This window comes from Papio anubis, chromosome 12 (assembly GCF_008728515.1).
Source record: "Papio anubis isolate 15944 chromosome 12, Panubis1.0, whole genome shotgun sequence".
Taxonomy (NCBI): Eukaryota; Metazoa; Chordata; class Mammalia; order Primates; family Cercopithecidae; genus Papio; species Papio anubis.
In genome coordinates, this window is record NC_044987.1 from 44,783,366 (window position 1) to 44,811,048 (window position 27,683).

Consider the following 27,683-nt stretch of genomic DNA (forward strand, 5'->3'; position numbering starts at 1 on the left):
TGGTAGTGTAACAGGGCACTCCTGCGTCAGCAAGGGGTTAGATAGTGAGCTCTGGATCATCTGTAGTGGCACAGTGGGATGCATTCACACACATGTACTGGCTGGGTAAGGGAGGTGAGGTCTGCCCACATGGGGAGAGGGAGACTGTAGTGGGGCAAGGCTGCAGGTTGGCTAGTGTGCATTGTCAGGGGCTGGTCTACTGGAGTTCTTCAACAAACAGGCACAGTCTTCCAGTGAAGGAGCTATGATGATAATCCCTGGGAAGCAACTTGGTTGGGCATCGGAGGCTGTGCTTCAAGCAGGAACATATAGCCAGGCTGTACCCAGGAGAGGCCAGCAGACAGGGGATGTGCAGTTTGAACTGGTCCCATCCCATTTGCAACACCACCATGCTCTCCTTAGGTCCGACAGTCTCTCAAAGGCTGACATCACTTAGAAGGACATGGAAAGTCTTGGGGGATGGGCACCCTGGCCATGCTCCACTGCAACTGTTCCTGTGCCAAACCCTCTACGCTCTGCATAGGCTGGAATCCTGTTTCTTCCACCTCTCTACCAACTCTCTCTGTCAGCTCAAGTGTCTGTAGGAGTCATAGGCTCTCTTGCTGCTGGGACTTTTGGAGGTTTCTGGTGAGGACAGACCACTCCTCACCTATTTAACTCACTCCTTCCCCAGGAGTTGCTGGGGTCCAGGAACGAGCCCCAGTGCTCAACAGCCCCCTACAGGGCTCCCAGCTTCCTCCCCAAGTTCAGCCCACTGTCTGTGTCCTCACTTCACCCACTCTCAATGCTTTCCTGCTGAAGATCTGCTCAGAGTTTGCTAGTCTTCCCCATATCCCTGTCTCTCAGTGTGAGATGTTCCTGCTGGCTGTATCTAGTCAGCCATCTTGGGTCTCGTCCTACTTTCTTTCAGACTAAGCCTTTAGTCTTTTCAAAATCTGTTAATAAAAATATTTGTGCATTTATATTCGTCAAAATATATGTATTCTAAATTATTATTTATTTCTATTCATCCATTCATTTATTCACACAAGACTTCTTTTTGAAGCTTGCTTAGATTTACCTTCTTACACAATTTTAATTTTTAATTATTATAGTAATTGCATATATGTATAAAGTACACATGATATTTTGATACAAACATGCAATGTGCAGTAAGAGTAGTTGGGATATCTATCACCTCAACCATTTATCATTTCTTTATTTTGGGAAAATTGTAATTCCACTCTTTTAGTTATTTTGAAATATACAGTAAATTATTGTTAACTGTAGTTGCCCTATTGTACTATCAAACAATAGATATTATTCCTTTTAATGGGTACGGAGTTCATGTACCCTTTGACCATTGCCTCTTCATCTCCCCACTTCCCACTACTCTTCTCAGCCTATTCTCTGTCTCCATGAGTTCAATTTCTTTTTTTTTTCAGCTCCCATACGTGTATTCACTCAGGATTTATTGATTGCCCAATTTGATGGATAGAGTTGCCTACAGATTCTGGGAGTAAGAATAATGTAACTAGGAATTTTCTTGAGGTGCCTGCTTTTTGATATATATATGTGTGTGTGTGTGTGTATATATATATATGTGTGTGTGTGTATATGTATATGTGTGTGTGTGTGTGTATGTGTATGTGTGTGTGTGTATGTGTGTGTGTGTGTGTGTGTATATATATGACTTCATCTTCTTGATAACAGTGGGGAATTTTCAGTGACCACTTCATAATATTTTCCATGATACTGCAAGCTGAGCAATTTAAAGTTATTGGTGGACATACAAGCTTTGTGAATAAAATAGCCACAAAGATTGTAAATATTTGAACTAACTTGAGAGTTGTAACCAAATAAAATGCTTATCAGAGCATGGTATCTGTGTTTAAAGATTCAGCTCAATTCAACAAACATTTACTGAATACTACCATTTTGTTAGGGCTGAGGATATATAGCTGTAAAAAAAAATAATGATGCTGCCTTTGAAAAACTTACTACCTGGGTGCAGGAAAAGAGTAGAAAGGAGGAGTAAGCCAGATCCTAGAGTTGAGAGGCAGTAATAAGGAGAAATGAGGTACCTTTGGGGTTTCTGCTTCTCCATGGAATGTCCTTGTGATAATATATAAGAATTAAGGTAATGTGTAGAAAGTCAGAGAAGTTTGAGGTCTTATAAGACACAAACACATAAATTCATATTATCAACTAAAGAGGAAATGGTGCTGGCTAGGACTATAGGGGTAACTCGTGACTAAGTAATAAATAATGTAGTCATGCTTGATAGAAGATGAAACCCAAGACCTCTGTTTAACTAACATACTTTACTGGCAACTAAGGAAAATGTATATGGCCTATAGGAGCCATTGGACTAGGCTTTTCTCATGTCTCTCAATTTAGTATTTATCCTTCCATATCCTTCAGTACATTTTTTGCCTTAGTTTTAACCCTGAGATGAAAAGAGTCATAGAGTCCAGCATACAGAATTCCTTTTCAACTAGTTTGACTTTGGACAAGGTATACAGCTTCTAAGATACTTATACAAGTCATCTGTAAAAAAAAATGAGTATAATAGTTCTTACTTCAGAAGGTTTTTGGAAATATTTTCAATGATTCATTAAAAACACTTAGCCTAGCGACTGTTCTGTACTGGATGATAAAGAGATGGTAGACCTGTTTGTTGTACCTTACTATGTCAGCTTTCTATAGATGAGATCTTTATTGTTCTTGCTTTGTTTTTTATTTATGCCTAGACTGTATTTTTAATATAAAAATGGTATTTTTAAAGCTACATTTGGCCAGTAAGTTTGGAAATATGCAATTACATTTACTTGCTATAATTTAACGGTTACCATTGTTGCATAACTTGTAAAGAGTACAGTTGGCTAAATAGCCTTAGGTAGTGGTGTTCAACCCAGGTGGCATATTAGAATCATCTGGAAAGTTTTCAAAAATGTCCATGTTCAGGCACTACCCAAAGTCATTGAATCAGGATTTCTTGTTGTGGACCTAATTATTATTATTTTGTAACAGCTCTTCATCTCTGACGTGGCAATAATAACATCTACTTAGCTTGTCATGGTAGATCTGATGATTACATTAAAATATATTCAAAAGCAGTTGATAAACAGATAATTGAAATAAAGATGTAGGGTAATATTAAAACATTTTAGAAATACTTACCCTAGTCTTGAGGGGTTTAACATTTACTTACAGAAAAAGGTTAAAACATAAAAAATTCAAGGTAACATGTCACACACTAAATGGAAGTAACAGAATAATTATGCTGGGAATCCCATCCTAATAATACTGTGTAGGCAATCCTTAATGTATATGAGGCTGTGACCTTGTCTAGTACTTCTCAAATATTTATACCTCAGTTTCCTTTAATGATCAAAGAACAAGAACAATAACCTTATTGGGGCTGGAGAGGGTTACTAGGAGGGAAGTCTTATCTAGGATGGTTGTCTAAAACCACTTACCTCAAATGTTTGTTCATTCATCAAGTCATTCAACAAAATGTTTATTACCTAATATGTGCCTTCTGGACATTTTCTTTTTAAAGGCAATTTAGCAACACGATAAAGTAGGGGTTAATAGTATAAATGCTGGAGTCAGAGTATCTGGGTTTGAATTCTGGCTCCACAACTTTCTGATTGTCTTATGTTGGGTAAATTCTTAACTTCATTATGACTCAATATTCCTTTTCTTTTAAGAAGAAAGATAATATTGTTAATTACTTCCTAGGGTTGCAGAAAGAGGTTTAATGTATTAATAAGCATAAATTGATCCAAACTATGTGTGGCTAATAATAAGAAATAGGTGTGCTTTTGCTAACATTTCTGCATTTTTATTCCATTATATTCTTCATTTGTTGTAGTATGAACATAATGCTTTCAGTGTGAACATATGAAGATAATGCTTTAAGTTAGCTATCACCAAATGAAAATGGTGCTTAAAATAATGGATATATCCTCCTCCCAAGACATAGTCAAATATATGAATCTCAGTTTTTTCAAGGCACCATCTTATTTAAGATTGGTCATTTTTAGCAACATGGATTATCTAGAGGATGTTATGCTAAGTGAAATAAGCCGCGCAGAGAAAGACAAATACTGTATGATCTCACTTACATTTTGAATCTAAAAGAGTTGAAATCATAGAAGTAGAGAGTAGAATGGTGGTTACCAGAGGGTGGGGATGGGAGTGGACAGAGTGTACAAAGTTTCGGTTAGAAGAAATAGGCCTGGTCGTCGATTGCACAACATGGTGACTATAGTTAATAATAATGTATTGTATTTTTCAAAATAGCTAAGAGTGCATTTTAATTTTAATTTTTTTTTATTTTTTGAGACAAGGTTTCACCCCGTCACCCAGGCTGGACTCCAGTGGCATTAACATGACTCACTGCAACCTCAAGCTCCTGGGCTCAAGCAATCCTCCTGCCCCAGTCTCCAGAGTAACTGGGACTATGGGTGCATTACACCATGCCCGACTAAGAATGGATTTTAAACATGCTCACCACATGGCATGCATCTGTCGTCCTAACTACTCATAAGACTGAGGCAGGAGGATAACTTGAACCTAGGAGGAAAGGGCTACAGTGAGCCCATATGGCACCACTGCGCTCAGCCTGGAAGAAAAAGTGAGACCCTGCCTCAAAAAAATAAAATAAATAAATAAATAAATAAATTTATGACAAAGAAATGATAAGTGTTTTGGGGGATGTATATGTAAAATAGCTTGATTTGATCATTTCATGATATATACATGTATTAAAACATCATATTGTACCCATACATATATAATTATTATTTGTCAATTAAAAACAAAATAAAAATTTTTAAAAAGATTAGAAAGAAGATTAGAGACATAATCAGGGAAGTACAGAAAGCAATGAGTGCATGTATACCAGTGGGTTCTTGCCTAGTTTCCGGCCAGGAAAGAACTCTAGAAGAGTCGTGCTTACTATGTGACCAGAAAGATGAATAGAGTTAGTGATAAGCAGAGCTTGGAGAAAAGCTGTGGTGTGTAAATGGGTGGGTTATGTGGAGACTGAGAGTGTTCCAGAGAGAGAGAACACACATGAAAAACTTGCTTGAAAACTGACATTATCAGTGAACAAAGGGTCCAACACCACATGAATGTGGAGGTGCAGTATATACAGAAACTCTTAAGACTCTTAACAGCCAGAACAGTGGGTTAGGGGCAGAACAAGAAATGGAGTTTCTGTGGGAACAGTGTTTACAGGTGATTGTAACATTATCGTTAATGCGAGGAGTACTAAGTCTTAAGGCAGTGCAGAACAGAAAGAAAACAGTTGTTCATAGGGGGTTTTAGTGAGAGGAAAAGGGAAGACTATTCAAGGCTCTTGAAGGAGTTGGTATTTGGCATGATTCTTAAAAGAGCAATAGGGTAAGACCTGTAGCTTGTAGAGCCAGGTCAAGGCTTTACTATTGTACTTAACTGTGTGCTGACCTTGCCTTATTTGTTCAGCTAGGATTGTGTCTAAGCAGAGCCTCCGCATCTGTTCTTAACCTCAACTGCAGCCTTATCCTTTTACCCATGTGCCGAATACTCTTGGCTTTCCTCCGAGGATCACAGAAGGTAAGAAAAAACAGTCCTAGTTACAAATTCCAGCATAAAAATCAAGTGTAACAGTCGCATATTAGTTTGTTTAGTTTTCATAGTCTGACTTTTGGCTGAAGTGATTTCTTCTAAGATGATGGTAAAAGCCATGTCACCTGTCAGGTTGATCTGTGAATTATTCTGCAACACCAGATAAGGGCAGATGATAATAGTAATATTATTAACAGATATTTCCGGCACTATGCTTAGTATTTCACATACACGCTGGCAAATACTTACAGGGATTCGGGAATCAGGTATTGTTAGTTTCATTTCACACACAAGAAACCTCAGGCATAGAGGCTTTGAGTAACTTCGAGACTAGTGAATGGCAGAGCTAAGGTCAATCCTAATTTGAGTTCTTTCCATTATGTCATGTCTTGCTGAGATTCTGTATTTTCACTTAGCGAAATCTAGGTGAGCAAACTAGAGTCCTTTGGATTCTGAGCAATACACAAAATGATTGCTGGTGTTGGCAACAACTTATCTCTGCTTAACACACATAGTCATTCTGAAGTGTGTAATAGGCTTGAGAAACATGTCTTGATTAAACAGTGATGCCATTTGTTATATGTAGTGTTGTAAAATGAAGTATGTAAGAAAACAGGAAAACAGTCATTCTGCTAAAACTCAACAAAAATTCTTTTTTGTCTTTGTTTGTTTTTGTGTATATGTGTGACTGTGTGTGTATGCATCTTGATTCTTCTTCTGTAAGATTCACTAAGCAAGGCACCACTGGATAGATAATGATATTTTAAAAGGAGTTGTTAACTTGAGACCACTTTGATGTTCTATGAATTTAATATATGCAGATTTACTCTAGGAAAACTTCTCAACCCTTTCTACGTAATTATATTTAGAAACTCTTTCCTTTTAATGCAGTAATCTGTGAAAATAACCCTCTCTAGGTTGCCTACCATTTAAACTGCTAAGTTTTGATCCCTGTGGTTGGCTATTGGCTTGGCTTGGAGAAAGAGAAGATAAGTGGCAGGGAATGACAAGTTCCCACCTAAGTCCCTCAGTATTAAATAATTCTTAAAGATTTGCCCCGAGTGTGAAACAGTGATTCAAAGGTGCTTGACATTTTGATTTGTTATAAGATCAAGCAGGCATTTCAAACTATAGATGAGATTGCTTCATTTTAAAATAATCTTATTTTTTGACTACAAAAGTAAATCATATAGATTTCCAAACTTAAACATTCCAGAAATATGCAAAATGATCAGAGAAAGTTTACCCTCATTTTATTCTGCCAGAACAACCACTAATGACAATTTGTGGAAAGTGCCTGCAGATACACTAACATATAATACCATTAATGTTGATCAATATAAGATCACTGTGTAGTTTATGTTTTGTAACATTTTTTTACCTAACAATGTGTCTTAAACATCTTTCCATATGAATTATATAGCCTTCTCACATTTATTTTTAATGGTTTAGGTTTTCCATTAACTGGATAGATCCTAATTTATCTCACCAATTTTTGATTAATAGGCTTCTGACATATTTTAAAAATTTTGACACAATGAACAATGCTATCCTGAAGAATTTTTATCACATTTGTTGCATTATTTTTACCATAATAAATGATTTTTGTTTAGGTTCCAAGCAGGAGAACCAGGAGATTGTTGGATAAAAGCAGAACATTCCATATTACCTGTGGTGTTACTATCTGTATTTTCTCAGGTGAGAAAGCTAAAGTTATTAAATAATTTGTTAGAATTACACATTTAAAATGTAAACATTCCAGACATATGCAGAATTATCAGAGAAAGTTTTCCCTAATCTTATTCTTCCGGAACAACCAGTGATGACAATTTGGGGTAACTGCCTGCAGATATATTAACATATAATGCCATTAATGTTGAACAATGTAAGATCGTAGCGTGGTTTGTGTTTTAAACCACAAGTAAAATTATACATGGAAAATGTGTGATTTTATTGTTCTGTACATTATCTACTGTCAGCAACTTAATATTTTCTTATTAAATAGCTTAGCAGTTCTTTCCATGTTTTTAAAAAGGGCTGTCTATGGGGAACTACAGAAAATGGATGTGTGTTATGATTTTTACATTACGATATCCAAAAGCTGTCCCCCAAACTGATAATGACTATTTCCTGAAAGTAAGTAATTTCACTTAGAAATACTGGAAGAAACAGACTAAACGTTTTCAGGTCTGAAAGTGATGATATGATATGAGTTTAAATGCATGAACCCTCTATTTTATTTATTTATTTTTTTTGAAACAGGGTCTGACACTGTTGCCCAGGCTGGAGTGCAGTGGTACAATCTTGGCTCACTGCAACCTCCACTTCCCAGGCTCAAGCCATCCTCCCAACTCAGCCTCCCGAGTAGCTGGGACTACAGGCGTGTGCCACCACGTCTGGCTAATTTTTGTATTTTTTGTAGAGGCGGGCTTTCACCATGTTGCCCAGGCTGGTCTCGAACTTCTGAGCTCAAGCAATTTGCCTGCCTCAGCCTCCCAAAGCACTGTGATTATAGGCAGGAGCCACCGTGCCTGGCCAAATGAATGAAAATTAGAATTTGAAATACTCATTAGTAGATTAGGATTCCATCCCAAATTATATGTGATTGATGTTTTTTGGTATTAATATTTGGTAGAAAAACAAATGTCAAAATTTGCGAAGCTTTATCCTGCTCTTTTCTAAATTAAAAAATAAAGCAATGATCTTTGTATTATTATAAATCCTTTTAAAATACATTTTGATCCTGAGCTTTTAGATGATACTTTTCAAATTTTTGGAACAGAAAGTAAGAAACATAGTGATGAAGTACATGGACTCTGAGGAATCCATGCATAGGTTCTATCCCCAGCTGCCCTTCTATTTTAATGTGTGACGTTACCTCTCTGATCCTCAACTTATTATTATTATTATTATTATTATTATTATTATTATACTTTATGTTCTAGGGTACATGTGCACAATGTGCAGGTTTGTTACATATGTATACGTGTGCCATGTTGGTGTGCTGCACCCATTAACTTGTCATTTACATTAGGTATATCTCCTAATGCTATCCCTCTCCTCTCCCCCCACTCCACAACAGGTCCCAGTGTGTGATGTTCCCCTTCCTGTGTCCAAGCGATCTCATTGTTCAATTCCCACCTATGAGTGAGAACATGCAGTGTTTGGTTTTCTGTTCTTGCGATAGTTTGCTGAGAATGATGGTTTCCAGCTACATCCATGTCCCTGCAAAAGACACAAACTCATCCTTTTTTATGGCTGTATAGTATTCCATGGTATATATGTGCCACATTTTCTTTTTTTTTTTTTTTTTTTTGAGATGGAGTCTCTCTCTGTCACCCAGGCTCGAGTGCAGTGGCCGGATCTCAGCTCACTGCAAGCTCCGCTTCCCGGGTTCACGCCATTCTCCTGCCTCAGCCTCCCGAGTAGCTGGGACTACAGGCGCCCGCCACCTCGCCCGGCTAATTTTTTGTATGTTTTTTTAGTAGAGATGGGGTTTCACTGGGTTAGCCAGGATGGTCTCGATCTCCTGACCTCATGATCCGCCCGTCTCGGCCTCCCAAAGTGCTGGGATTACAGGCTTGAGCCACCGCGCCCGGCCATGTGCCACATTTTCTTAATCCAGTCTGTCATTGATGGACATTTGGGTTGGTTCCAAGTCTTTGCTATTGTGACTAGTGCTACAATAATCATACATGTGCATGTGTCTTTATAGCAGCATGATTTATAATCCTTTGGGTATATACCCAGTAATGGGATGGCTGGGTCAAATGGTATTTCTGGTTCTAGATCCTTGAGGAATTGCCACACTGTCTTCCACAATGGTTGAACTAGTTTACAGTCCCACTAACAGTGTAAAAGTGTTCCTGTTTCTCCACATCCTCTCCAGCACCTGTTGTTTCCTGACTTTTTAATGATTGCCATTCTAACTGTTGTGAGATGGTATCTCATTGTGGTTTTGATTTGCATTTCTCTGATGGCGAGTGATGATGAACATTTTTTCATGTGTCTGTTGGCTGCATAAATGTCTTGTTTTGAGAAGTGTCTGTTCATATCCTTTGCCCACTTTTTGATGGGGTTGTTTGTTTTTTTCTTGTAAGTTTGATTGAGTTCTTTGTAGGTTCTGGATATTAGCCTTTTGTCAGATGAGTAGATTGCAAAATTTTTCTCCCATTCTGTAGGTTGCCTGTTCACTGTGATGGTAGTTTCTTTTGCTGTGCAGAAGTTCTTTAGTTTAAATAGATCCCATTTGTCAATTTTGGCTTTTGTTGCCATTGTTTTTGGTGTTTTAGACATGAAGTCCTTGCCCATGTCTATGTCCTGAACGGTATTGCCTAGGTTTTCTTCTAGGGTTTTTATGGTTTTAGGTCTAACATTTAAGTCTCTAATCCATCTTGAATTAATTTTTGTATAAGGAGTAAGGAAGGGATCCAGTTTCAACTTTCTACATATGGCTAGGCAGTTTTCCCAGCACCATTTATTAAATAGGGAATCCTTTCCCCATTTCTTGTTTTTGTCAGGTTTGTCAAAGATCAGATGGTTGTAGATATGTGGTATTATTTCTGAGGTCTCTGTTCTGTTCCATTGGTCTATATCTCTGTTTTGGTACCAGTACCATGCTGTTTTGGTTACTGTAGCCTTGTAGTATAGTTTGAAGTCAGGTGATGCCTCCAGCTTTGTTCTTTTGACTTAGGATTGTCTTGACAATGCGGGCTCTTTTTTGGTTTCACATGGACTTTAAAGTAGTTTTTTTTCCAATTCTGTGAAGAAAGTCATTGGTAGCTTAATGGGGATGGCATTGAATCTATAAATTACCTTGGGCAGTATGGCCATTTTCCCAACATCAATTCCTCCTACCCATAAGCATGGAATCTTATTCCACTTGTTTTTGAATTCTTTTATTTCATTGAGCAGTGGTTTGTAGTTCTCCTTGAAGAGGTCCTTCACATCCCTTGTAAGTTGGATTCCTAGGTATTTTATTCTCTTTGAAGCGATTGTGAATGGGAGTTCGTTCATGATTTGGCTCTCTGTTTGTCTGTTATTGGTGTATAAGAATGTGTGTGATTTTTGCACATTGATTTTGTATCCTGAGACTTTGCTGAAGTTGCTTATCAGCTTGAGGAGATTTTGGGCTGAGACAATGGGGTTTTCTAAATATACAATCATGTCATCTGCAAACAGGGACAATTTGACTTCTTCCTTTCCTAACTGAATACCCTTTATTTCTTTCTCTTGCCTGCTTGCCCTGGCCAGAACTTCCAACACTACGTTGAGTGGAATGGTGAGAGAGGGCATCCGTCTTGCGCCAGTTTTTAAGGGGACTGCTTCCAGTTTTTGCCCATTCAGTATGATATTGGCTGTGGGTTTGTCATAAACAGCTCTTATTATTTTGAGATACGTTCCATCAATACCAAATTTATTGAGAGTTTTTAGCATGAAGGGCTGTTGAATTTTGTCAAAGGCCTTTTTTGCATCTGTTGAGATAATCATGTGGTTTTTGTTTTTGGTTCTGTTTATATGCTGGATTACAGTTATTGATTTGAGTATGTTGAACCAGCCTTGCATCCCAGGGATGAAATCCACTTGATCATGGTGGATAAACTTTTTGATGTACTGCTGGAATTGGTTAGACAGTATTTTATTGAGGATTTTTGCATTGATGTTCATCAGGGATATTGACCTAAATTCTCTTTTTTGTTGTGTCTCTGCCAGGCTTTGGTATCAAGATGATGTTGGCCTCATAAAATGAGTTAGGGAGGATTCCCTCTTTTTCTGTTGATTGGAATAGTTTCGGAAGGAATGGTACATGCTCCTCCTTGTACCTCTGGTAGAGTTCAGCTGTGAATCCGTCCAGTCCTGGACTTTTTTTGATTGGTAGGCTATTAATTATTGACTGAATTTCAGAGCCTCTTATTGATCTATTTAGGAATTCAACTTCTTCCTGGTTTAGTCTTGGGAGAGTGTATTTGTCCAGGAATTCATCTATTTCTTCTAGATTTTCTAGTTTGTTTGCATAGAGGTGTTTATATTATTCTCTGATGGTAGTTTTTATTTCTGTGGGATCGGTGGTGATATCCCCTTTATCATTTTTATTGCATCTATTTGAATCTTCTTTTCTTCTTTATTAGTCTTTCTAGCGGTCTATCAATTTTGTTGATCTTTAAAAAAAACCAGCTCCTGCATTCACTGATTTTTTTGAAGGGTTTTTTGTGTCTCCATCTCCTTCAGTTCTGCTATGATCTTAGTTATTTCTTGCCTTCTGCTAGCTTTGGAATGTGTTTGCTCTTGCTTCTCTAGTTCTTTTAATTGTGATGTTAGGGTGTCAATTTTAGATCTTTCCTACTTTCTCTTGTATCCATTTAGTGCTATAAATTTCTCTCCACAAACTACTTTAAATGTGTCCCAGAGATTCTGATATGTTGTGTCTTTGTTCTCATTGGTTTCAAAGAACATCTTTATTTCTGCCTTCATTTCGTTATGTACCCAGTAGTCACTCAGGAGCAGGTTATTCAGTTTCCATGTAGTTGAGCGGTTTTGACTGAATTTCTTAGTCCTGAGTTCTAGTTTGATTGCACTGTGGTCTGAGAGAGTTTGTTATAATTTCTGTTCTTTTACATTTGCTAAGGAGTGCTTTACTTCCAACTATGTGGTCAATTTTGGAGTAAGTGTGATGTGGTGCTGAGAAGAATGTATATTCTGTTGATTTGGGGTAGAGAGTTCTGTAGATGTCTATTAGGTCCGCTTGGTGCAGAGTTGAGTTCAATTCCTGTTAACTTTCTGTCTCGTTGATCTGTCTCATGTTGACAGTGGGATATTAAAGTCTCCCACTATTATTGTGTGGGAGTCTAAGTCTCTTTGTAAGTCTCTAAGGACTTGCTTTATGAATCTTGGTGCTCCTGTATTGGGTGCATATATATTTAGTATAGTTAGCTCTTCTTGTTGAATTGATCCCTTTACCACTATGTAATGGCCTTCTTTGTCTCTTTTGATCTTTGTTGGTTTAAAGTCTGTTTTATCAGAGACTAGGATTGCAACCCCTGCTGTTTTGATGGACGGCAGGACTTACCTCTCAGATTTAAGACTAAAATGAGAAAATGAATAGAAATTCTTAGGATAGAATTAGTAATTGTAATATATAATTGCAACGGTTAATTATTTCAGAGGCATAGCACCTGGTATTTTCACCAGACCATTATTTGATGACATAGCTGTTTTGATAGTAGGGCCATTTTGACTCAGGAATGTTTTGATACAGTTATTGCCAAGCAATTATTATACTTTTAGCTTTGTAAAAAATTGCCAAGCATTGTTGAAACAGGTAATTTCATTGTTTTATCTCTGAATTTCTTCCAATTGATAGTTCCACTTCTGCAGGTGATAGATGGAGAGAGGTTGAGGGATGGGATTAGTACTTTAGTGAGGGTGAGATAAGGACCAAGGGTGTAGTAAGGGTCAGAGATAGATTAGGGAGAGGGAGAGTGAAAGGTCAGAAATGGAGGAGAATCAGGAAACCAGCGTATTCATGACTCAATTTGTTCTAAACTGTAATCATGTCCAAGTATTCTGGTTCTACTGGAGAGCAACCAAGCGACTGAGATAGCATGAGCTTATATTACAGAGGATTTGCATTCTGTCAGTCACTAGTGGTCTGACTTTCGCTATATTACCCTTCTTTACTTCAGATTTCTTATCTGTAAAATAGGGATGACTCTACCTACCACATTGTTTCGTTTTGAGAATCAAATGAGAAAATCTATGCAAAGTGCTTGGGCTAGCTGCTTCCTTGTGCCTAAAATTAGAAGCCCCAAATTCTTTTCACCTAAGAGGTCCTTTAAAAAAGTGAATATATCCCTTAATGATGTATTTTCTATAGCTGTTACCTATGACTTTTTTTTTTCAGAGAAATTCAGAAAGGATAGTAATTCTTCTATAGATGACTTTGCATTTTGTAGCCATAGAGTATGTAGTTAATATATAAATTTTTAATTTAATATCAAAGGATTATTTTACTATACATTTGGGTATTGATGAAGCTATATGACAGGGAGAGTTTTGTTTAAATAATATTTTATACCTGTGCCATTGTTGTGTCACACCTAGATATCCTTTGTTTTACTTCTTTGGAAACTTGTCCTTGCTTGTTACTTAAGTCATTTTAGCTTCCTGTCCATTTGTTTTTCTCTTAAAATTTTTTTAAAGACTATTTTTCTGTAGGGCAGATTTAGGTTCACAGAAAAATTGAGAGGAATATATAGAGAGTTTTCATATATCATTTGTCTTCGTGCATGTATAGCCTCCCCCATTATCAACATCCCGTGCCAGAGTGGTACAAATTTTTACAATTGATAAACTTACATTAATTGACATATCATTATATCCTAAAGTTCATACTTTACATCAGGGTTCACATTTGATGCTATACATTCTATGGGTTTGTAAAAATGTGTAATGACCTGTACCCACCATTATTGTATCATGCAGAATAGTTCATTGCCCTAAAAATCTTCTGTGCTCTGCCTATTTGTGACCTTCCTTTCCCACTAACCCCAGACAACCACTGATTTTCTTTTTTACTGTCTCTGTAATTCTGCCTTTTCTAGAATGTAATAGAGTTGAACTCATGCAATATGTAGCATTTTCAGATGGGCTTCTTTCACTTAGTAATATGAATTTAAGTTTCCTTTGTGTCTTTTCATGGCTTGAGAGTTCATCTTTTTATAGTGGTAAATAATATTCCCTTGTCTGGATGTACCACAGTTTTTTAATCTATTCACATATTGAAGGACATCTTGGTTGCTTCCAGATTTTGACAATAATGAATAAAGCTGCTGTAAACTTTAATGTGCATGTTTCTGTGTGGACATACATTTTTAGTTCCTTTGGGTAAATATCCAAGAGTGTGATTGCGAGATCATGGGATAAGAATATGTGTAGTTTTTAAGAAACCACCAAACTCACTTCCAATGTTGTTGTGCCATTTTTTGCATCCCACACCTACAGTGAATGAGAATTTCTGTTGCTGTGCAATCTCACCAATATTTGGTGTTGTCAGTATTCTGGATTTTGGTCATTCTAATAGGTACGTAGTGGTAACTCATCATTTTAATTTGCATTTCTCTGATGATATATAATGTGGATCATCTTTTCATATGCTTGTTTGCCATCTGTATATTTTCTTTGGTGAGGTATCTATTAAGATCTTTGGCCCATTTTTTAAATTGGGTTGTTTGTTTTCTTGTTATTGAATTTTAAGTGTTCTTTATATATTTTTATAATAATCCTTTATCGATATGTCTTTTGCAAATGCTTTTTCCCAGTCTGTGGCTTATCTTCTCATGGTGTTCACAACGTCTTTTGCAGAGTTGAAATTCTAATTTTAAGGAAGTCCAGCTTATTAATTCTTTCATTTATCATGTCTCTGACATTGTGTCTAAAAAGCCATCACCAAACCCAAAGTCATATAGACATTTTTCCTGTGTTTCCTTTGAGGAGTTTTATAGTTTTGCATTTTACATTTGGGTCTGTGATTCATTTTGAGTAAATTTTTGTGAAGAGTGTAAAGTCTATGTCTAGATTTATTTATTTGAATGTGAACTCTTCCTTGTTTCGGCTCCATTTGTGACAAAGGCATTTTCTTCTTTGTATTGCTTTTGCTCTTTTGCCAAAGATAAATGGACTGTATTAATGTGGGTGGATTTCTGGGCTCTCTATTCTGTTCCATTAATCTATTTTTCTTTTCTTTTGCTAATACTATACATTCTTAATTACTGTAACTTTGTAATAAGTCCGGACTCTTCACCTACCTCTAACTTGATTACTTGAAGGACCTTATAAATCCTCTAAATAAACTTTTAGGCGTTTTAGCATTCTAGTCCTCTCTCACTTTCATTTTTTTGTGAGTAACTTAGAACTCTAAGCCCTCTCTATCTCATATTATGGGTTGTAGGAAATTATGGCGTTTCCTAGATTCCAGGCTATGTCTTCTTTTGAACCATTGTACTACACATATCGTGAACTGTAATGGTTTACTAAGCAATATCAGATCACTTATCTCATTAAGCCTTTCACTTCTGTCACCATAATTTTACAGAGAAGTAAATTAAAGCCCCTGAAAGGCAAATAATATGGCCAAGATCACAAATTTTCCAGCGAGTTACCTGTTGTGGTTTTCAATACATTAAAATATGGTGTTAATTCACACCTAATTTTGCCTACAAGCAAAGCTTGAGCAAGGGGGAAGGCGTGATGGGCCCGTGCACATCTCACTTTTCCTTCCTTACCCAGCCTCCTCAAGATAATTTTTGTTACCCTAGCTTTGCCAAAATGAGTTCATTTTCACATCTCTATTAATTTCCTAACACTGCTATTATTTCTGTGAGCTCTGAGTCAGTTGAGCACTTTGTTTACTGTGATTATTGTTTTCCTGAATTTTGTCCCATGAAGTGATTCCCAACACTTTTTCTGTTGGGTTAAGAATACTATGATTTAAATCTGTGGATTGTGAAAAATTTCCAGTAGTTGAAAATCTTTCAGTGGCCTATAATTTACCTTATGGGGTAGGGAAGTATGCAAGATACATATTAATAGCAGATTTGGAACTATGGAAGAGGTGAAAGATGTGGAATACCTAAAATATCAGGGAGGTGCCCAAGTAAAGAAATAAATACCCATATCATTAGATGCATATTTATGTAAGAGTGTGTGTGTGTGTGTGTGTGTGTGTGTTGGGGAGGGTGTGTGTGTGGTGTGTTCTGAGGGGGATGGGTGTGTGCGTGTGTTGGGGGAGGATGTGTGTGTGTGTGTGTGTTGGGAGGGGGGGGGATAACATCAAAGATCAAGGAAGACAAAGGCGAAAGAAACAAAAAAGAAAAATCAAAAATCAAAAGGAAAAAGATAAAGACAAAAAGACAAAAAAAAGGTCAATAATAATAATGTTAAGAGGAAAGGTCATAATGCGGGGAAGGATAATGTGTGTGTTAGGGGAGGATGTGTGTGTGTGTGTGTTAGGGGGAGGATGTGTGTGTGTGTGTGTTGGGGGGACGTGTGTGTGTGTGTGTGTGGTGGGGAGGAGGGTGTGTGTGTGTGTGTTAGGGGGAGGGATGTGTTTGTGTGTGTTTCTCTTATCCCTGACTTACTAGGGTTGTTTCATTACAGCCTTTGAACATTTGGTAAACTATCTATAGTTAAGTTTTTTGTGTCTTTAAAACTTCACCTTTCCATGTAATATTTCACTGCCCATATAGCTGTCAAAGTTTGACCCTGTATTTACTGAGGGGGAGGAAGAACTGAGTCCTTGACATGGAGCATATATGAAAATCCCACTAACTTGACCCTGGTGTGATTCTGTAGGCGTGCACGTGGCTGCCCATCTGGTGAATGCCTTCAACTTCTCAGTGAATTACAGTGAAGATTTTGTTGAACTGAACGCAGCAAGATACCGAAATGAGGTGGGTGGTCTCTGTCTTCCCATTTTCCTTTCACTTGTCATGAGATGACTAATGAGGGTCTGTGATTTTTCCCTGAATATTTGTACCTTACTGCTCCTTTTGAGTGCTTTTAAAATGCAGTTGTCAAATTGAGCTTTATTCCTTTTCAATAGAAAATATAAGTAATTACTATTTCATAGTCTCTCCTGCTGAAAGTGGGAGGTGGTAGAATGTCTACTTTTTTATTCTGCAATGTTCAAATGGTTGCCACTCAGGTCTGCCTCTGACTCCCAGCAGCTTTTGTCTAATTCCTATCATTTAGTTGAGAGTGTCGACAGTGCCGTTACAGGGTAAAAATACTTTATAACTCACATACTAGGTTTTGGGGAAAAGGAAATAAAAGTAGATTGATTATTTGTGAATCCTGGATAAATCAATTTATTTTACTTAAAAAAATGTTAGTGAGTTTTCATGATTCATTCATTTAAAAACATTCCTCGAATTAGGTGATGTTAAATTCAATTCTGTAGCAGGCAATATCTGACATAGTGCTATTCTCCATGGGAAGCCGTCCATAAAATGAAATTATATGTGCAAGGTGCAGGCCAGAGCTTGATGAACAGCACATGCTCAGCCAGTTAGGTCTCTGTTGGTTGATGCTCTCATACAGTCCTCAGGCTGCCTTTGCTTCACAATGCCAAGACTACATCAAAACCAAACTGTTCTGTGCCATTTAATTAGCATCCCCCCACCCTAATTTTCCTGTTCTGCAGACTAAGTTTGGTAGTGACTTAATAAAATTTTTTCTCATCTTCCCCACTCCTTTTTCTCCTCCACATATCACCAGAGTTTTCTAGGTTTAATACTGTTGTGATCATGTGCTTGACTTCCCCCTCAAAACAAAACTAATGAAAAAGTAACAACAAATACAGAAACAAATCACAAAACCAAAATAGCCAGCAACCTTTGATATAGCCCTTTTCTCTACTTGTATTTAAAAAAAAATACCAACATGATCTAATTGGTCTTGGTTGGGAGGCAGGCACTGATAATTTGTAAAAGTTTCCCAGGCTTGTAGAGTGCATCCAGCACTGAGAACCACTGAAAAATTCCAGCTCCTTAGCAGGCCAGTGACGGCTCTTCACATGTAATTATTTCAGACCCAGCCTCCACTTCTCCCGATCTCACTCCCACCTGCTTCCCTTTCTCCTGCTGCCCTCTGCTCAAATCACTAGCTACTTGTTTTCTGCCCCTGTTACAACATTTTCTTTGTTTCTTTTTCTTCTTTTCTTCTCTTTTCAGAATTCATGTCTTTAATAACTTTAATGGTTTTCTCATTTTAATGGAATAAACTTTTGCTTAAGTTCCAATATTTTTAGTGATTTCAAGGTTTTCGGTTATTAAATTTGTTTTCTTTGAAAAGTTATATATGCTCAATATAAAATATTTTAAAACTCTCAAGTAAACGAAGTTAAAAGTGAAAGCTTCTCCTCCAAAACAAGCCACAGTGTATTACATTTTTTTCTGATATTTTCAGTGGCATTTTATGGTATATATTCCTTGGCAATTTACTTGTCTCCATAAATATACTTTTATAGCTTATTGTATCAAAATATCTTGATCTATCTCATTCTCTCCATATGACTATGCCATAATTTATTTTTAGTCTTTTTCTTATTCAGACATTTAGGTTGATTCTCAGTTTTTGTTATGAACCACACTCCAATAAATGTATTTCTTTGTACACTTCTACACAGATCTGTAGTTGTAGAATTTTGGTTTAAAAGGTTGCACATTTTTAGTTTTGATGGACAGTGCCAAATTCCGTTTTAAAAAGTCTTCTCCTTTTTTCACACTTCTAACTAATATTAGAATGCCTATTTCTACAACTCATCTCTGTTGTTTTTTTCCAATCTGATGGATGAAAATTGCAACTCATTGTTTTAAGTTAGTATTTCCCCTGCCTTTATTTCTTCTTGTATTCCTTCTTTCATGTCTCTCTTTTTGTTTTTTCCCCTCTTTTTAATAAATATGTGTTTAGCATCTAATAGGTACAAGGCAATGCATTAGGTGTAGATGAAAATAAGTGTATATATATACACACACATATATTTAAATATATACATAAATATATATGGCATATCTATTATATATATTATATATTGCTGTATTGATAATTGATTATATTTTATATATATATATATAATCAACACATATGTTATTTTGTGAACTGCTTTTGAAAGAGATGGTTTTGTGTCATATGCCCTATTGTTCTTGTTTTATGCTTTTACTCTGCATGGAAGGACTCACCCTCCAGCTTGTGACTGCTGCCCTTTCTTGATAGCCCAGCTAAGTCTGCCTCACCTTGCCACTGTGAAAACATCTCTCACTCTCATGTTTCCTTTTCTTTCTTTAGCAATATTAATTGTTCCATCTTCTGGGTTTCCATAGGTATTTATTCACATTTCTATTCTTATGACTTTGTTCAGCCCATATTATATTTTTATGGGTTGTTTATACATTCAATTTTCTTAGATCACCCTATAGCCATGTTTCTAATAGTTGGAATAGAAGTCAATTGAATTAAGCCAGGTGAGGAGCTATTCCTAGGCAAGTGGTCCTTATTCAAAGACCCCCAAATGACACTATATAAATTGTTTCCTTCTTAGTACATAGTCTGGCCTGACCCCTGATTCAATGGAGGCACAAAGAAAGGAATTCAAAAGCTTGTGAAATATTAAGCACCATGGGGATAAAAAATAAATTCACAAATCTAGTAGGGATTGGTTTTCCAGAAGGTAGAAGGGTGTTGACTATAACCCATTAGAGCATAAGAGATGTAGTTTAAAGGAAATCATACAATATTATAACAATATTAATCTTTCATATTTCCAAGTAGCAGATACTGATCTTTGTTTATCCTCACCACTTTTCACTGTTTTTGAAACATAGAAAGCTCCCAATTAGTCTTCTTTGTATTGAGCTTACAATCTGCAAATCCCCTACATATTTTATTGGTTTTAATTCTATCTTCACATCTTGTGATGCAATTTCACAGTTTTGGTGAACAGAGTATATAATAATACCTTAACATCATGGCTAAGACATTGAGCTCAAAATGGTTAAAGGTAGGCTTAAAACCAGTGCCACTAGCTTGTAGGTAACCATTAATAATAATTTTTAGGCCTTTTGAGTCATCCAGTATTTTGCCTCAGATGGATAGATTTCTGTGAATTGGGTTTTTGCTTGTTGTAACCTCCTCTAGCATTGTGAAAATGTTATGAAACTTAATCGAGTCTTTCTCACTTCCATTGGATAAACAGTATTTTACATGACAAATATATGGCTTGTAGATACTGCATACTCTTTATAGAATTATATGTCATCAGTGCTTTAGTTTTTAATCACTTATTTTTTTTTTCTTTTTCTCAGGATCCTAGAAAACTTCTCTTCACGACTGGTAAGTTGTTATTCTTAGCCTTTTCTTTAGATTCAGGAACATCTTTAAAAGTAGACATTATCGGGCTGGGCACGTTGGCTCATGCCTGTAATCCCGGCACTTTGGGAGGCCAAGGCGGGCAGATCACCTGAGGTCAGGAGCTCTAAATCAGCCTGATCAACATGATGAAACCCCATCTCTACTAAAAATACAAAAAATTAGCCGGGTGTGGTGGGTGGCAGGTGCCTGTAATCCCAGCTACTTAGGAGGCTGAGGCAGGAGAATCACTTGAACCCAGGAGGCAGAAATTGCAGTTAGCTGAGATCGCGCCACTGCACTCCAGCCTGGGCATGACAGAACGAGACTCCATCTCAAAAAAAAAAAAAAAAAAAAGTAAGCATTATCAAATTACACGACAATTAGATATATGTTGCAAATATAACACATGGACAATTTGCATATAAGAATAAGTATTTGGAGCTAAAGGATAAGGCTGCAATGAGAACAGAGAGACAATGCAAATATTGGGGTGTGAATAAATGGAGATTAAAAATAAGCAAATACATTTCACTGTCATATAGTCTTCCTATCAAAACAAAATAATCGCATGCTTATTGAGGGCCTGCTTTGTGCCTGCTGCTGTGGCAAGTGCTGTAGGAGATAGTGCACGTTTAACAGGCTCCTGCCCTCAATGTATTGGAAAGGAAAAACAAGCACTGTGGGTATCCATGGAGTTCTTATAATTCAGTCATTTAGTGCAACTTTTTATAATCTTAAAATCTACAACAAAGAGGAGAAACAGTCATTAAAATAAAGTTATTTCTTTGAAATATGTCTCCTATTTCATTTGTAATTTATTTTTCCCTTTCAAGCTTATTGTCCATGAAATCTCAGTCTAGACTAATTTGTTAATGCACGTTTGAACATCTCAAAATTTCCCCGATGTTAAACAATTTTTACTAAAATTCTTCTTTTTCCCAACCTTACATTTATAAAGATGAAAGAAGAAAGATGCATTTGGGGAATTTTTAGCACATATTTCAGGGACAAGGATGATTGCAGAGTTGAGATGATCTATCATAAATTGTTGGCTGTAATACCCAATTAAGTATTGGAATTGCACATGGGACTGAGGCACATTACCCTGGCAAATGCATTGTTTTTCTTTTGAATCAATTTTATGATGAAAAATCGCAATAATTCTAGTGCTTTCCCCATCCATGTCACAGCTATATGTTTGGATTTATAAGATACAGTTTGCTTTTGTCTATAAATTTATAATACTTGCCACTCACAACGTATTTCACAGTTTCCTCTTTAGAAACACAATTTAGTTTTGCTTACAACTTTGCTCATTGAAAACATGTTTTCATTTAGGCCTGAAGAATTGGATGAGAACACAAGTACGGAAAAACAAAACCTTATGTATGAATCAATGTATTTTTTGGTTTACTGTTAATTTGTTTAAGAGAGAGAAAGAAAAACTTTGTTTAATATTATTTTCTGAAACATAAAGTTTAATTGAAGCTTTGGAACTTTTAAAATGCTTTGAAAAGTTTAGTTTACAAAGATACAAAAAAATTTGTTATGTGACTAAGATATCACATTAAGGCACTTAGTATAATTAATACTTCTTATAAGCAGGTAATCTCAATACCTAGCATGCAACCCCATCATCCTATGTCCTTTCCCAGAGGTCCCCATGACTGGTGTTGGACTTAGTAGAGAAGACACTTAATACAAATTTCCCAGGTCTACCTTAGTGTGTCTCTGGGAGAGACTTGGCAAAGTGTGTTACTAATCTTCTCAGGTACCTTGGGAGCTGCTGTCCTGTCACTGCTGAACATCTCATCATACTCTTGAGCATACTATCTCGCTACTGCCTGCCTTTCGTATTAAGTATTTATTGTTTAAGTAACTGAGAGATAATTTAAAGTATGTGACAGGGTGTGCACAGGTTATGTATAAATACTTGAGCATTCTCAAACTTTGGTATCTGTGAGGGGTCCTGGAACCAATCGCATGGATACTGAAGGATGACTGTAAAAATACTGTGTTGTAGAATAGTTTATTTCCTTACATATACTGTCTTTTCCACTTTTAAGTGAGCTTCTCTTGGGTTGGGAAGGGCTGCTTCTAGAGTATGCAGGGTCCTAGGTAAACATTTTTTTTATGGCCTCTGGCAATATAAACAATTTGACTCACCCAATTCAGCAAATTAATACCATTTTGGTGGCCCACTCTCACATAATTTCAAGAAAGAAATACCACGCTAGCCAGCAGGAGGCATCCACTTCCCAGGTCATCAGCGTAGAACTGGGCTCAGACACAGGGATCCGTAAGCGTAAGTCTGGAGCTCCTAAGGCATTCGTTTGTCCCCACTGAAGAATAGCAGGTGAGAGTGCAAAGTAGAGTCTAAGGATGGTAATGGGATGAAAGACATCCTTTTCTATCAAGAACTTAATCCAGCTTTGTATCACTAATACTGACTGAAACTATTCCACAGCCATCTCTGAATGTTCTCAGGCACAGCACCTAGGAAACATTAAGTTCCTGATGAAAGAAAGCATATATGTTTTTAGGTGTTCTAGTGATAAAGAATATATCTATATAGAAAGAGACAGAGTCTCACACTGTCGCCTGGGCTGGAGTGCAATGGCATGATCTCAGCTCACTGCAACCTCTGTCTCCTGGGTTCAAGCGATTCTCCAGCCTCAGACCCCAAAGTAACCGGGATTACAAGTGCCCATCACCACACCCGGCTATATTTTTGTCTTTTTTATTTATTTATTTTTTTCAGTATAGGCGGGGTTTCACTATGTTGGCCAGGCTGGTCTTGAACTCCTGACCTTGTGATCTGCTTGCCTCAGCCTCCCAAAGTGCTCAGATTACAGGCGTAAGCCACTGCGCCCAGCTGATAAAGTATATTTTTATTACTTAATAGATTTCATGGAGTTCAGTTTTTTTAATGTTATGTAGAGTCTTCTATCTCTGTGTGTTGAAATTTTTTTCATTGGAATCTAGTACTGACAAATTAAGATTGTCTTGTAGAAAATAAAGTCTTTGGCTATACAAGCGATGTAAAATATAGTGGCTAAACTTACTACATAAGAAATGTTAAAAACATTCCAATTAAGGATTTCTAAGGTAAGATTAATAGATTGAATTATTTAAACATTCATTTAAAAATGCTTGGTACATATCTCCAAATTTGGTAGTACCTTTCATGGTGAGAATAAAACGGATAATGTCTAATTTTAATTTTAAAAACCCTCATAAACAAATATAATTATGTTTCCAACTATATTAGGAAAATAGGATAATGAATAGATAATGGTATATTTCTGACCACACCTGGGTATGGATGAAAATAATCACTCAGGTTCATCTAGAAATTACAATGTCATGCAATTATTCATTTTAAAAATGACTAGTAAATTTAATATGCATAAATATAAAGCAATAAGAATACACATGTATTTTGCTAAGGAAACATGTATAGGTTTGACTTCCTAACTTTGCCCAGTGAGATTAGACGAGCCCAATGATTTCCAGCCGGTGTTTTCAGACTCTTGGAATGTGTTGTAATAAGGCTAATGTATTGGGACTTAGCTGAGCTGTCAATCAACCCTAGCTTCGGGTGCCCCTTATTGTGCCCTGAGAGCACTCAGTGCTTAGCTCTCTTTACAGCACTCAATGCCCTGTGTTGTAATTGCCTGCTTAACTTGTCTGTCTCCACCAGTGGACTGGGATTTTTTGTAGAGCAGAATTTATTTTATCTCTAGCATTTAACAGTACATTGTATATGCCTACAAACCATTCACTGAATGAATATAAGTCATTTGTTTAACTCTTTTATTTGATGCATAGATCTTCTTGCAACATCCCAGGTAATAGGTTAGCCAGCCTCTGCTTGTTTGCTTTCAGTGGGCTTCTTAAGGTAGTTACCCCTGACTTTTTGACAACTCTGGTTATAGTATACTTTTTTTGCCCTTGCTAATTGTAAGTTCTTCTTCACTGATCTGAAATCTATTACTTTATAAATTATGCACTTTGGTCTTTTTTACTTTTGGGAAATAAGAAGGAAAAACAAATTCTTTAGATAAAAGAGATAACTTTATAAATCTGAAGGAACATAGAAAATCATCAGATTTATTCTCCTTAGTTTGCAGATGAGATTCAGTAAGATTGGAGTTTTGTCTGAGGGACAGTAACAAGAGTGTAATCTCAGACCATATACATCATTGGCTGGGTCTTCTGGGCCTTCTACTTTATCCTCAAATGACTGAAGTAAACTATTTGACCTCCTCTAAGTCTTTCCAATATGTTTTCATGTTCTGACCTAAAAGGAATATTCTCGTCTAATAAGTTTAAGAAAATATTTAAGTTTAATCAGGTTTTTTAAATGTAATACTTCTCAGGGACTTTTATACATTAATGTACCCTGTGACTTTTTAAGGGATGGTTATAGTATTTTTTGGTAATAGAAATTAATATTTCAAGCAATTAATTTTCAAATAACACACTTTGGAAATTGTGGCTCTATTCTAAACATACTCCATTTTTCCAGGTGTTCTTTCAATGAAGTAATTTGCAGACATTCCATGACTAATCTTGGCATGTTCAGAACTATATAGGAAACTGTATGCAGACATAGAAGAACACTAATAAAGGCCCAATAAAATATTGGAAAAGCCCCTCTAACTATAATTTCACACTCTGTAGCCATCTGGGATTCTAACATTTAGTTATTCATTTGGTCAAATAAAGATTTTCTTTTTTAATACTTGAAAACAGTGAGCTCAACCTCTTCTTTTTTCTCTCAAATTTATGAAATTATAATTGAAGTACACTAATTATACACATGTATACAATTTGATTGGTTTTTATATATACATATACACACACATACACAATAGTGGAACCATCGTCAAAAGTTAGATGATAAATATTTTTATCATCACAGAAAATTTTTGTTCTCTTTTATAATGCATCTTGCCCTCTACCCCTCCTAATAACTGATCTGCTTTCTGTCACTGAAGAATAGTATAAATTTTCTGAAATGTTATATTCAGAGAATCATAGAGTTTGTACTTTTTCAGGGCTTGGGTGATTTAACTTCTTTTATTCAGTCTAACAATTTTGTGGTTCACGTATATTGTTGCTTATCTATCAACAGTTTATGTTTTTTTATTGCTGATTAATTTTCCAGGTACAGATAAGTACCACAATTGTTTATCCATTAATCTGTTGATGAAGATCAGAGTTGTTTTTAGACTTCGACTGTTAAAAATAAATAGCTATGAACATTCTTAAACAAGTCTTTGCATGGATATATGTTTGTTTCTTTTGGGTAAACATTTGGAAGTACAATGGCTAGGTTAATTTGCAGGCATGCTATTTTACCAAAATAGTGTATTTTTCATGCCACTAGCTCTTTAAAGTGAACTAGACTAGTTATCTTGCTCATCTCTTACAACTGGGAAGTAAGCACTCACAGTAGGAAATGGAAAAATCAATGGGAAAGGAGTACTCCGGGAAGGAAGTGCAGAGAAGAAATGATTTGGATTAGGTACATTAGGGAAGGGCACCTTTTATTAGGCTTCTAAAACTGTCTACTGGGAAAGTGAGGAGGTGCGAGTACTCAAGTACTAAGAACCTGTAGACTAATTTTCTTATTTTTCATGTAGTGCTTTATAAGTGAAATTTGTTTCTATTGTACTGAGATTTCGAATGTTGTTATTTTCCAGTGATTCTAACTCTGGAATCCTAATTACACACACCTGTGTTGCTCTTGCATTGTACCCAAGGTGTCTGCTTCTGCTGGTGGCTAATAGTCCATGACAGCCCTTCTATTTCATAGTAGGTTTCTTGACAAGAAAATAAGCAGAGGAATGTCACTTTTCCAGATGGAATTGTCCCAATAGCTTTTCTTTGTAGTCTGAATGTTAACCTTGTCCTATTGCATTAATTACTGATATTTAGTATATACTTCCAGAAGTAAGTACATATTTGCCATTCTGAGTAGAATATTTGGGAAATAAAAAAAAGAATCTTTTTTTTTAGATAAAAGACCCTGATTTGCCTGAAAGACTTTGAAACTGTGCTGATTTTAATAAGTTCTGGTGTTCTGTTCTATACCACTGTAGAATGACTAATGTAAACAATAATGTATTATATACTTTCAAATAGCTAGAAGAAGGGTATTGAATGTTCCCAACACAAAGTAATAATAAATGTTTGAGATTATGGATGTATATTCTAGTTACTCTGATCTGATCACTTTTACTTTATATGTGTGGAAACATCACCATGTACTGCATGAATATGTATATTTATTATCTGTCAATTAAAAATTAATTTAAAAAATAAAAAAGTAAAAGGCTTGTTTGAGGGAGAACATACATGTAGATACGGGATTTGAATTAGGCTTCCCACAGAACAGCATAGTATTTTGGATTCTAATGTAATCATTTTTTATACTTTTTTTCTCACTATTATTTAAGTAAAAACGTACTTGTGTACATTTTTATAGTTCCTGGCCTGACAGGGGTCTGCATGGTAGTGGTGCTATTCCTCATGATCACAGCCTCTACATATGCAATAAGGTAAGTGTCAGAGTCAATTATTTTGATGTTTATCTGTCAGGTTATTTAGAAAAAGTCTTGAGTAATCAAAGTGTTTAACCACTGTAGTGTCCTGGTTAATGGACTGCTCTGGGTAAGTAAGAGTGAAGTATAGCTGTTTCTATACATGACTTCTTGTTTCTGAAAATTCTCTTCGTATTAGCAGATTTTCTGGATTGGTAAGAAATTGTGTATGGAGATTGCATTTGATGACCAAAACAATTACAGTTCTTCAGAATTTGAGTATCTTTCTGAAGAGTAGTGTATCTCTATGGGGCATGGGATTGAAAGCAATGTGTACATACAGGGACCTTAGGAATTCCTAGGAATATGTGACTTAAAATTATTTTAAAGCTATTTTCCTGATATGAGTTTGTCTTGCTGTAAATTAACATGATGTTCTATACAAAACTTTGGAGAAATTGTTGGTTTCCATCTGCTAAAATAACAAATTATCTGCATTCATATTGATTCTTATCGTTAAGAGATTTTGAGCAAAATCAGATGTACATTATCAGGAGCACTTTCACATGTCATTTCTGATGGACACATTTAATTTTTCAGAATATTTATAGTGTCGATGTTTCTGAATAA

The 27,683-nt window shown here is 36.2% G+C and overlaps 1 protein-coding gene across 6 annotated transcripts in view; it reads left to right on the forward strand.

Moving 5' to 3' along the window:
- Positions 1 to 27,683, forward strand: part of NOX4 (NADPH oxidase 4) — a 173,113-nt gene that overhangs the window by 37,402 nt on the left and 108,028 nt on the right. For 5 of the 6 annotated variants that reach the window (XM_003910526.4, XM_009187083.3, XM_003910527.4 and 2 more), the window contains 5 exons: positions 5,476 to 5,586; positions 7,212 to 7,296; positions 16,948 to 17,045; positions 20,457 to 20,484; positions 26,999 to 27,071. In XM_003910526.4, the coding sequence (XP_003910575.1) occupies positions 5,476 to 5,586; positions 7,212 to 7,296; positions 16,948 to 17,045; positions 20,457 to 20,484; positions 26,999 to 27,071 (395 nt within the window). The remainder of the gene's footprint in view (positions 1 to 5,475; positions 5,587 to 7,211; positions 7,297 to 16,947; positions 17,046 to 20,456; positions 20,485 to 26,998; positions 27,072 to 27,683) is intronic. The other variant, XM_009187085.4, reaches the window with a different exon arrangement.